Genomic DNA, 11423 nt, shown 5'->3' on the forward strand with positions numbered 1-11423 from the left:
CCCACACTCTCACATATATTCTAACTCATTATTACGAGATATTTATAAAAAAGTAATTTTTTATTTATGATTCAAAGTAAAAAAAATCTTTCTATAAATCATATCAAACATATTCTAAATAGATCATGACGTGTTATTACTTTTCCCATGAGGCTTATCATGAATCAACACAAGACGAACGGCATCAGATAATAATCGCGGATCTCAACCGTCTGTGACTACGTGTGAAATAAATTTCAAAACCGCCCCCCTGAATTCCAGATTCCCGCCTCTTTAAATTCACGCCTGTCTCACACATTTCGCATTTCAAATCAAAATCGCTCTCTCTCTCAAACAGATTATCACTAACAAACACTAAAAGTTGAAGTTTCTTCTACTGCAAGTCAGCAAAGATAATGGCCGCACTTAAGTAAAAGTCTATTAAGCTAATCAGTACTTTATCCCTCCTCTGATCTTTAATTGATCAGAGACATAATTAATAGTAGCAATTACTTACTAATTCCTTAATTTGCCTGTCCTCGTGATGGTTGTTTTTAGAGCTGAAGAGCAGAACCATCTACAGCTCATGGAGCGAGAAGAAATGGATGCCGAAGACGACTTGTTCGAAGCAATCGAAAAGTGTAAGATACAAATTATAAGCTCTCTTTCCCTCTCTGTATTACCGATTGTTTCCTCTATCGATTATTACTCGCATCCCCCCCTCCCTCTGCTTGTTAGTGTTGATGATCTGCTTTTTGTGTTTTTGTTTGTGTGGATGCTTAAATTACAACTCGAATATTACTTATATACATCCTTTTTTCTGCTCCTCAACTTCGATTCTCGATTTTTGTGCACTTTTCATTATTTCAATTTGAATTTGTACACGAAAATCCTTCGATGTTGGTGGTAAAAGACGCTTCCTCCTTGATCTATCTGCTGTGTTACTACTTAGCTTTCAACTCAGTTCTATAAAAAATGTAAATAAAAATGGCGACAGAATATTGTACATGTCCTGTTCTTGATTTCTCTTTGTTTTTATGTTTTTTCCTGATTCATGAGAAGATTAACTAGGACATCATTGCTGAGTATTTACTGCTTCAACTGAACTTGAATTTTTCTCCGTGCCTTGAGATTTGGTGTCCTATTGTCGATGAACTTTACTTGATTTATTAAGAAGATCAACTTAATTATATTTTGTTGCTCAATGCTCAGTCTCCTTGTTTGTGAATTGTGATGCATCTATGCATTTCGTGCAGTGATCAACCAAGGCATCAATGCTGGAGATGTCAAGAAGCTTCAAGATGCAGGTATTTACACCTGCAATGGCTTGATGATGTTCACGAAGAAGGTATACAAATCCCAACATTGGTCATTTAAATGTAAGTGTTTTAGCTCCATCTGATTACCATTACCTTCTTTTTATGCAGCACTTGACTGGAATCAAAGGATTGTCCGAGGCTAAAGTTGACAAGATTTGTGAAGCTGCTGAAAAGATAGTAGTTAGTGCTCAGTTTATAGGATAATAAGCAAGATGGTGATTATGTTTTTAAGCTTGATTTTGATGCATTGTTGAAATCACTTTTTTTTCTTTTCAGAATTATGGTTATATAACCGGAAGTGATGCACTGCTCAAAGTAAGTTCAAAGTCCTCTTGCTTTCTAAATTTGAGGAGATATTCAAATCTTATAGTTCCAGCTTCTGGTTTGTATCGCCTTTTCAAGTTTAAATCTCATTCTTGTTTTATGCTTTTATGCTGTAGAGGAAATCTGTGATTCGCATCACAACTGGAAGTCAAGCCCTCGATGAACTCTTAGGGGGTAATCTATCATACCTAGATTCGCTTAGAATTGCCTGTGCTGCTAGTGTATATGCATTCACATAATGTGCTGCAATTTGTTTTTCTGTGACTGATATTCGCCTTGATTGATTTGAAAGGTGGGATTGAAACTTCGGCTATCACAGAAGCTTTTGGGGAATTCCGGTAAGAACAAACCTTATCCTATAAATTACTGTATTTTCTGTTGACATCTTCTCGTCCTTCTCACAGATCCTAAAATCTCTGTACTTCTACACTAACCATAGCAATATTATTTTTAGATCCGGGAAGACACAGCTCGCTCATACTCTTTGCGTCTCTACACAGGTTCCTCTCTCGTTTTGCTCTTTAATAAGGTTGCTGGTACGAGGTTGTTGGTTTATGTGGTTGCTTCTGCTTTTGAAGCAAACCTCAGTGCTTGATAACTAAAGAAACATGATTTATTTCATGAGAGACCCATCATATTTCACGTTTTAAACGCAAATCAACTGATAGCAGTTTCACGCTGCTTTTCTGTGCCTCCACGCAATGGCTCCACTGTTTAATTTTTGTAGAAGTGAACAGTGAAGAATTATTTAATTCACTTTTTACTGTTTATTTTTACAAAAATTACTGGATAAATTTCATACCTAATAGAATTAAGAATTATAAATAAATTAATAAATTAATAAAAAATATTTGATATAAAAATATTATTTGTTTAATAATATAAAAATAGTAGTTAAATTTACAACATTTAAATTAAAAATTATCAATATTAATTTTTTAGTTATTTTATAACTTTAATTTGAAAATTATTTTTTATTAAATACATTAAACTACTTTTTATTTAACATAAATCAAATAGGTATACCAAACTAACTTCAATTAAAAGTATTTTTTATAAAATATTTTTTTTTAAATTACAATTATAAAAACTATCACAATATCAAATATAATATTTATAATTATGGTAACTATTTAAAATGAGAATGCTAGTTATTACTCATCAGTGTTGTTAAAATATGGCATGATAGGTGATGTTTTAAGAAATATTGAATTTGAATCCTGAAATGTGTAGCTTAACTGGTCAAACTCTAGATTTATTTTTTAAAAATTACTAGTTCAAGTCTTACAAATCTCAGGACTTCTAGAAATATATATAATCGTAAATTTCAGGAGCTATAGAATTAGAATGCATATGTTAATTAAAAAAAAAATATTAAATTTTCAATTGAAAAAAATATGTTTATCTGTTAATAATACGGATATTATTGGAACAAGTAAAAGGTTTACAAAAATCTGAGCCTAAAAATAGACAGCATTGATCCACTGATCTCCAAATTGTTACTGCCAAAATTTAGGCATAGCACAATTTTTCTTGAGAATTATTTTCCAGTTAAAAGAATTTCAAGTCATGTACCAACATTATTTCTTGTTTTTCTGATGAAGTCCTTCAGTGAGAGTGCCAGTCATGATGTGATGTCGTGGGTAGCACTGGCATTGATTTATGCAGAAGCCTCATTATCTGAATTTCAGATTTGGAAATGACAATACGTGACCTAAGCTTTGCTAAATATGCATTCGTTTTGCGTTTGCAGCTTCCTACACAAATGCATGGTGGAAATGGAAAGGTTGCTTACATTGATACTGAAGGAACTTTGTATTCTTTCTGTTTTCCCTTCCGTCTTAACCTGTTCCAATATATACAATTCCTTTTTTCATCAAGAAGTATTGGAGAATTATAATCATATGATACCTTGTCAGGTCCTGTTTGTTTCCTTAACTTTGTTCTTGCAGCCGACCTGATAGAATTGTCCCTATAGCTGAAAGATTTGGAATGGACCCAGGAGCTGTCCTTGACAATGTAAGTATGAATTTCTATTCTATTATTAATTGACTTATGGAAGCTGATCTCATCTGTCACTGTTTTTTCTGTGAATGTGGAAGATCATTTATGCCCGTGCATATACTTATGAGCATCAATACAACTTGCTTCTTGGTCTGGCTGCAAAAATGTCTGAAGAGCCATACAGACTTCTGGTGAGTTTTCCCCCTCTTCTTTTAAGGTGAGTTGCCTGTGATGCTTACACTATGAGGCTTGGTATAATGAAGTCTGATTGTGCGCCTATGAGTTCAGATTGTTGATTCTGTTATCGCTCTCTTTCGGGTGGATTTTACTGGAAGGGGAGAGCTTGCAGAGCGTCAGGTGAATTCCAAAGACTTTAGTGCCTATAATATCATATCCGTATCGTTTATTTTCAATGACATTAACATCTACCCTTCGCAGCAAAAATTGGCACAGATGCTGTCTCGGTTGATAAAGATAGCTGAGGAATTTAACGTTGCAGTCTACATGACCAACCAAGGTAATCTTGACTTATTATCACTCATGGAAGCCATAAATAATTTGCCGCACAGCTTTGATTCCATCATTATAAAGTCTTCTTTTATGTAGCTAGTTGGTTTTTTCCCCACATACCTATACACCTGTGACCTGTAGCTCGCTGAAAATCATGGTGATGCATTAGCCACCAAGTTCTCTTGTTACTCATTCAGCACGGTATAATTTTATTTCTGGTTATTGCATTTTAGAGCTGAAATAGAACATCGATTTGGTGGTTGCAGTCATAGCTGACCCAGGTGGAGGAATGTTCATATCAGATCCGAAAAAACCAGCAGGAGGGCATGTGCTTGCCCGTGCAGCAACTATCAGGTTGATGTTCAGGAAAGGCAAAGGTGAACAGCGGGTATGCAAGGTGTTTGATGCCCCAAATTTGCCGGAGGCTGAAGCAATATCCTTAATCTCGATAAACTTGGTTTTGCTTTACCTTTTGATTCTGGTTTAATTAATCATGCTTTCATGAAAAAATGATTATATGATACAGGGTTGGCTTCTTTTTTGATAAAATGATTAAAAGGCTGCTGAAGTAAAATCCGAAGAACAATAATGCATCAGCATCTTCTCCGATCCTAATTTCCTGCCAAACGTTTAATATTGCATTAGTCATTGAGAAGTTATTCTTGACCGAAGCACGTATTTCAGATAACATCAGGAGGCATCGCAGATGCAAAGGACTAGAAAACGACACTGCTAGAGGTGCTTCTGCTGAAATATAGGAGTTGGAAGAAGTAAAATATCTCATTTTTCCTGCTATCTACTCGTAGATTTGTTATATGCGTGCTTCTGCTGGAGAAATGCCATTGACAGTATTCAACTTATATGTATGCTGTTTTAAATGGTTTTCTCATGGCCGCTCTTGTCCTTTTGTTTTCGAACCACGTGGCCGCTCTTGTCCATGCTTCGAATTTCTTAACCTCTTTGACAAACGTGACCTAGATGTAGAGTAGCAGCATTCGTTGAAAACTAATGGGACCAGTACCGCTTCCTGCAGACAATTTAGTCCTGCAAGGTTCCTTTTTATGGTCAGGTGCTCGTAGAGAAATCAAGCCCTCTGGTTCAATGGCACATCCAAGCCAAACCAAACCAAACCAAAACAAACAACACGGGCCTTGCATTACAATAAACTGATGCCTTGCAAGAAGTACATGTCATGTGTACTATTTCAAACGAGCTCTTCAAAGAAGTTGCAAGGACAGTTTTTTTTTTTTTTGTTTTTCTTCAAATCTTGGCCATTATAGACAAGTTATTGCAATAGGGACATGAAAGTAACAGATTATCCGATTCATCTCCTTCGCATATTTGACTCCCAAACCTTTTATCTTCATCTGGTCTCCAATACAGTGGGAGTATGGCTTGAAGGGCTGTACATTCAGCGGTTCAGCCCCCTCCAACTACTGGTTTCTCTTCCTCCAAGTCGTAGAAATCCCAACCGGGAATGCAAGCTCTAGAAAAAAATTTACATTACAGCCTCCAAAAGCCTATAGCAGCCCCCATTATTAGATCTCGGTGCCTGCTTTCAGATTAGCTCGGTTCTCACTGTAGTCGTGTTGATTCTTAAATATTTGTTCGTGGACTTCAAAATGGTCGTTGCCTGACCTGGGGAAATACTAGCAAAAGGTCCATCCCTTTCTCGTACATGTTTGAATCAGGTGGTTAGATAAAGGCAGTGCAAGTGCAAGGTATGTCTCTTCATCGAAGGATGGCATGTCTCTTCCCACTGCTTCCTCTTAGAGTAGAATCCATCTGCTTCAATTGGATGCACAGATGAAAGCAAGATGCTTGGTTTCAGCCATTCCAAAGCTCCCAACTCACCAGTAAAGTGACAACCGAGAGTAGCGAGATGCCGAGCTATGAAACCAGGTTCCCCAAAAGCTAGTGTGTTATAATTGTTTAATGGTTAGGATTTCCTGGGCTGCTATGTTTTCTTGGGTGATTTAGAATTTATTATAAATATATATTATATAACTCTATTTTAACATAGTTAAAAATGAAAGTTGTATTACCGTTAAATCTTGTGTTCTTTTTTATTTTTTTTCTATTACAATATCTACTGCAGGTTTTTCAGAATACTAGAGCCAGTAAAATCGTAGCCGCTGAAGCATAATATACTATGTGTTTCCATCCCTGCGAGTATGGTTAGCTCGTATTAAAGGAGGATAAAGGTATCAAGAAAAGGGATTTCACGAGTATCTATAACCCCATTCCCTTTTGGAAGCCAAATCTACAGCAAGAAGATACATATATAAACCACAGAACAAAACATTATCCAAGTTCCATATGATGCCCTTCCGACGTGGACTCATGTAGAAGTTAGAACATCACAGATTTCAGCATTTAAAATGAATGCAGTGTGAGGAATTTCGGACGAATTAGACCGTTGCGGTATTGGAATGGATGACTCTGCGAGGAAGTTCGTAGTTTCTGTTGGTCTACTTTAGGAGGGGAAGCCGGACAAATTAAAGAAGGGATGTGCTATATCCCGTAGCTATTTTAGGGGAAGTCGCCCAACTCTGAAGAACAATAGATCCAAGGCTTATATACCTGTTCTTTTTAGCAGAGAACAAGACGAGATGTAATGGGAACTTGCCAGAGTGTCGACCATGATAGCTGCACGATGATGTCAGTGTGCTATCTTTTATGCGCAGCACTGGTATCAAATGACAACGCCAAGCGTAGTTTTCCACTCCGTTACCATGTATATATAACAAGGAGGGGAGCTGGAGAAGAGTACTTTGCTGATCTTTTATGCCAGGATTTAGGCCACTGCCTTGGCTATCAAATGACAACGCCAAGCGTAGTTTTTCACTCCGTTACTATGTATATATAACGAGGAGTGGAGCTGGAGAAGGGTACTTTTGCTGATCTTTTATGCCAGGATATAGGCCACTGCCTTAACCCTCGTTTTTTCTGGGGCAAATACAGCGGGTATAGAAAACGAGGTTAACGATCATTAATCAGATTTTTAACGGCAACACGTGATTTACGTAATCAAGGAACACGCCTTTTGATCTCTTTGACCCGTTAAGAGTTTTTTTCTCTTCCCATTTTTTATTACACGAGGAATTGTTGAAATCATGAAAAAAAAAACATAACGATGATCAAGTATAATATTATTATAGAAAATCTTATAATTTCAATAAATGCTTTCTTTAATGAAAAAAAAATATTAGCAGGGTTAAAGAGCATATGTCGCTTGATTTAATTAACACTTAGCTTATAAAACAGGATGATACAACCCATAAAAAATGTCATCCAATAGCTGAGGCAAATTGAAGGAAAAAAGAAATCCCCATCCAGATACTTCCATAAAAGGGGGCACGATTGATAAACAATTAGGAAGCGAACACATGGCAAATCTTCTATGAAATGTAAAATTTATTTTATGTTGCATCCAGCCAAGGTCTGGAATTCATTTGAGAGTAACCAACATACAGCCGCATCGATTGCTGTCTTGAATTTGAGAGTACTTACTAATAGCGGTGAGATTTTGGACACATTAGTGCAGTTGTGTCATGGAAGATAGAGATAAGAGTGGAGGATAAAGAAAAGGATATAATCCAAAAGGCCACCATATAACAAAAGCCTTGCCATCAAAGAACTTGAAGGCCTAATAGTTTGAAGACCAGTTGTAAGAACTGTCAACTCTTGGCATGCCAGCTGATTCCTTCTTCGTCTCCGCATCCACCTTAAAAGTTGATCCGCAGACCTGACCTGAACTGTCCACTCTTGGCACTGGCTTCAACTCATTCATGGGGTGCTCAAAGCTCCTCAAACCTCGAGAAGTTGTAAAGAAGCATCCTGATAAACACAGCAGAAACTTTTAGATTATGCAACCAGTCCTTGTGCCCATAAATCATAAAAGGATCCCACCAAGGCCAAGGGAGCTTGAATGGCCATCCAAAAGTACAAGGGATTAGGGAATGATGAAAGGGTAAGAAGATAGAACAATAAATCATTGTAAACTTTTCTACATAAACTATATAACCAAAAGGGGTGAAGATATTTTGGCCCTAACTTTCAGCAAATGATGCAACGAAGAAAATGAACACGACATCTATAAACCAACAAATAAACACGAGGAAAGTGGAGGGAACTTTTAAGAGAGCATCATGAAACACAGCATTTAAAATTTTAATGCACCAGCATTTCCCACGTTGCTGGGTTCTCCAGTGTAAATAAATACTCATCTCTAAATACACTCTTAATTGCATTTCAGTGCCTATCTATCTGTTGCCGTGGAGTATTTTACATTCGTTTTCTCCCCTCCAAGACAGTTTAACCATGCAAAAAGAAGCAGAGAGGAATTGCTAAAGATCTAAAGTATGATGGTTGAACCAGAATTAAAACTTTACCTTTAGGGAATGGTGCAAAAGATTTCCCACAGCCTTTCTGCACAATCTGAACATCATCTGAAAGAACGAGATTGCCTTCACAATCAGTTCCCCAGAAAAAGGGTACACTTCCATCAGCATCCTGCAAAAAGGTAAAGTTTGAATGATTTAAGCTGCTGGTAACAGAGACGAAGTAATCAGAAACAAAGACCACAAGGACAACTGACAATGGAGGAGAACAGTCCAAGCAGAAAGGATCACTTACAACAGCGACAAATGTGGCTTTCGAAGTGCTGTCATATAAAATAAACGCAAATTTCCCGAGGATGTCTTTCACAACCTGATCAGCAGGATAAGGGCCTCGATCTCTGAGAGTTCTGTAAGCTTCAATGACAATGATCACCTCATTTGCAGTTTTATTTAAACCATATTGCTGCTTGAGAACAGCAACATTCTCAATGTGGCCTTGGAACAGGCAGAAAATGTCATCCACAACCGCAAATAACCTGGCCAGAGAAAAGAGATATTACCACTTGTATGTACAGGCAAGGCATTGCAGAAGAGAGTAAAAAGTTGAAAACTATAAATCCAAGTAGTAGATCCAAATTACATGATTAAATTAGTACATAAAAAGATTCTCACAGTAACTAAAATAAATATATAACATTGATTAAGTGGAAGGTTGGACGCTAAATAATTTATCTGAAATACCAATGGGACTATTCAATTCCACAAATCACCCTGAAGCTTCCAAGGGAACGGACAATTTCTATCTAAAGTGGAAGTATAACTGATAAAAAATAAAAAAACAAGTGAGCTAGATCTGTCTTTTTTCTTTACCAAAACCATAAAATGAGACAGCAAATTGTTCGCATGTAACTGGAGACAAAACAAAATCTTTAGATTTGGATTATATGCTGCGTTAACACCCTTTTTTTATTCATGGCAGGAATTAATGACCAGATAAAACTCATGCCACCCTAACACCAATTAACAACTCCACGAAACCTTTAGTTTCATAAAGTTTGTGACAGTAAAAGATATAACAAAAAGAAACAACCCTTCTTGATAGCAAGAAAGCACCAACAAATTAAACAAATAAATAACTAAAAAAAGTTTTCAAAAAATAAATAAATGAAAAACAAGATCTACTAAAAAATCAATAAAAGTTGGGAATTTATCCTAGCAATTTGCTACAAATCATAACATACGCATGCAAATATCAGAACTAAATATCATCAAGCAAAAATCCCAAAGCCAAAACTGAAACAAGAACGATCCTCAAGCGATCGATCAAGATCAGATCAGTCCCAAAAACCAAAAAAACAAAAGTAACATTTTTTAAGGCAAAAAAAAAGAAGAAAAAAAGAAATACCTTGGAAGAAGAGGGTTTTGCTTATCAAGAGAGTAAGCAATGAGACCAGAAGTGCCAAGATTGACGGTGACAGAGCCAGGGTGCAGGGAGGCCAAGTGGTTAGCCAAGGAGCCATCTTTCAATACAGAAGCTGCAGGAGCAGAGTGTGGGCTCTGTAAAGCATCGGGACATTTTGCAACTGTTTTGTCAAAAACTGCCAACATTTTCTTTGATCGGATAATATGCTTGCAGGATTTGGTAGAGGCGAGGAGAGTTTGTGAGGGAGAAATAACAGAAGATTTGAGGTAGTTATAGTTGAAGGCGTCTGCAATACTTTTTTATTGACCACATTGCCCTTTGTGTTTTCTATAAATTGCCACGTATACATTACTTGACTTGTCTATTCAATTATCCCTCTCTGCATCTTGTATTAATTCAGGTAGCGTTTCAGATTTCGGTGCATTGTATTTTTATTTTTTTAAAATTTAAAAATAGAAAATTGATATTTTTTCATTCTAAATATAAATATATTAAAAAATAAAAAACAGTAAAAAATATTAATTTTTTTAGAAAAAAAAACAGTAAAAAATATTAATTTTTTTTAGAAAAACAAGAAATTTGAAAAATATACATGAATACAGTAAATGCAAAATACAGTATATGTTCTTTCATAGCCAGCGCATGCAAGTCATGATCCAATCTGGCTCTACGCTGTGAACCTAAAATAATTTCTTTTATTAAATCTCGGAAATCGGAGGGGTATCCTAGTAAATTCAATTCTCACTGTTAATTTAGTACAACTAGCATTCTATCTTATCCGCTAGAAGTTGACTGCGTGGCGAAGGGTCGGTGGGCTAAGATTTAAAAACTTCTTGAGAAACGGAGACAAGAATTTTTTTTTTTTTCCCTTAAGATTTAAAAATCTCGGTCCTTGATTTAAGATATTTTTTTAAGTAAAAAAATAAAAAGAGCTCGGTTTCACACTCACACAATAAAATAATTATTTTATTCTTTACAGTGAAACTTCTGTAACTTACATTTAGGAGCAAATTGTCTTTTCAACAGGTTAGCTTGTTATTTCAAGCTTGAACGACGTGGGATGGTATTTTCAGTTTTTATTAAGGATGTATAAAATACTTTAAAAAAAAAAAAATTTCTTGACTTTTAGTCAGGGCTATTTTCGGTTTTCCATTCCTAAAAAGCACAACGCGTGTGCATGTATGCATATATTTTTTATATTTGTTTATGTATTTAAAAAATATTTTAAAATATTTTAAATTCTTTTTATTTTTTATTTACTACAAATAAATATATTTTAAATATTTTTAAGTCATTTTCATATACTGATATTAAAAACATTTAAAATAAAAAATATTATTATCATATATTTTAACATTTTAACATGTAAAATTATTTAAAACTTAATCATAATTACATTTTCAAACAAACTTAATACTAACTAATATTTTAAAAGCACGGAAAAAGTATCCTAGCTTTTTCCATGTAATATGATTTTTTAAAAAAAAAATTGTTTTTTTCCATATTTTTTCCACTTGTTTT

The 11423-nt window shown here is 35.3% G+C and overlaps 2 protein-coding genes across 2 annotated transcripts; one reads left to right on the plus strand and one right to left on the minus strand.

The window, feature by feature from the left end:
• The first annotated feature begins 246 nt into the window (after nt 1-246).
• Nucleotides 247-5192, plus strand: LOC105130012 (meiotic recombination protein DMC1 homolog). Its single transcript, XM_011032322.1, has 15 exons — nt 247-409; nt 538-620; nt 1236-1327; nt 1407-1478; nt 1575-1613; nt 1739-1796; nt 1915-1960; nt 2077-2122; nt 3376-3437; nt 3575-3641; nt 3725-3817; nt 3915-3983; nt 4065-4143; nt 4403-4569; nt 4812-5192. Exons 1-15 carry the CDS (start codon nt 396-398, stop codon nt 4854-4856), a joined length of 1032 nt encoding a protein of 343 aa, XP_011030624.1. The 5' UTR covers nt 247-395; the 3' UTR covers nt 4857-5192.
• Nucleotides 5193-7530: 2338 nt separating this feature from the next.
• Nucleotides 7531-10156, minus strand: LOC105130013 (stem-specific protein TSJT1-like). Its single transcript, XM_011032323.1, has 4 exons — nt 9885-10156; nt 8775-9015; nt 8531-8651; nt 7531-7976 (listed from the first exon to the last, which is right to left on the minus strand). Exons 1-4 carry the CDS (start codon nt 10085-10087, stop codon nt 7786-7788), a joined length of 756 nt encoding a protein of 251 aa, XP_011030625.1. The 5' UTR covers nt 10088-10156; the 3' UTR covers nt 7531-7785.
• Nucleotides 10157-11423: the final 1267 nt, after the last annotated feature.

This window comes from Populus euphratica, unplaced genomic scaffold (genome assembly GCF_000495115.2).
Source record: "Populus euphratica unplaced genomic scaffold, PopEup_1.0 scaffold17.1, whole genome shotgun sequence".
In the NCBI taxonomy this organism is placed as follows: domain Eukaryota; kingdom Viridiplantae; phylum Streptophyta; class Magnoliopsida; order Malpighiales; family Salicaceae; genus Populus; species Populus euphratica.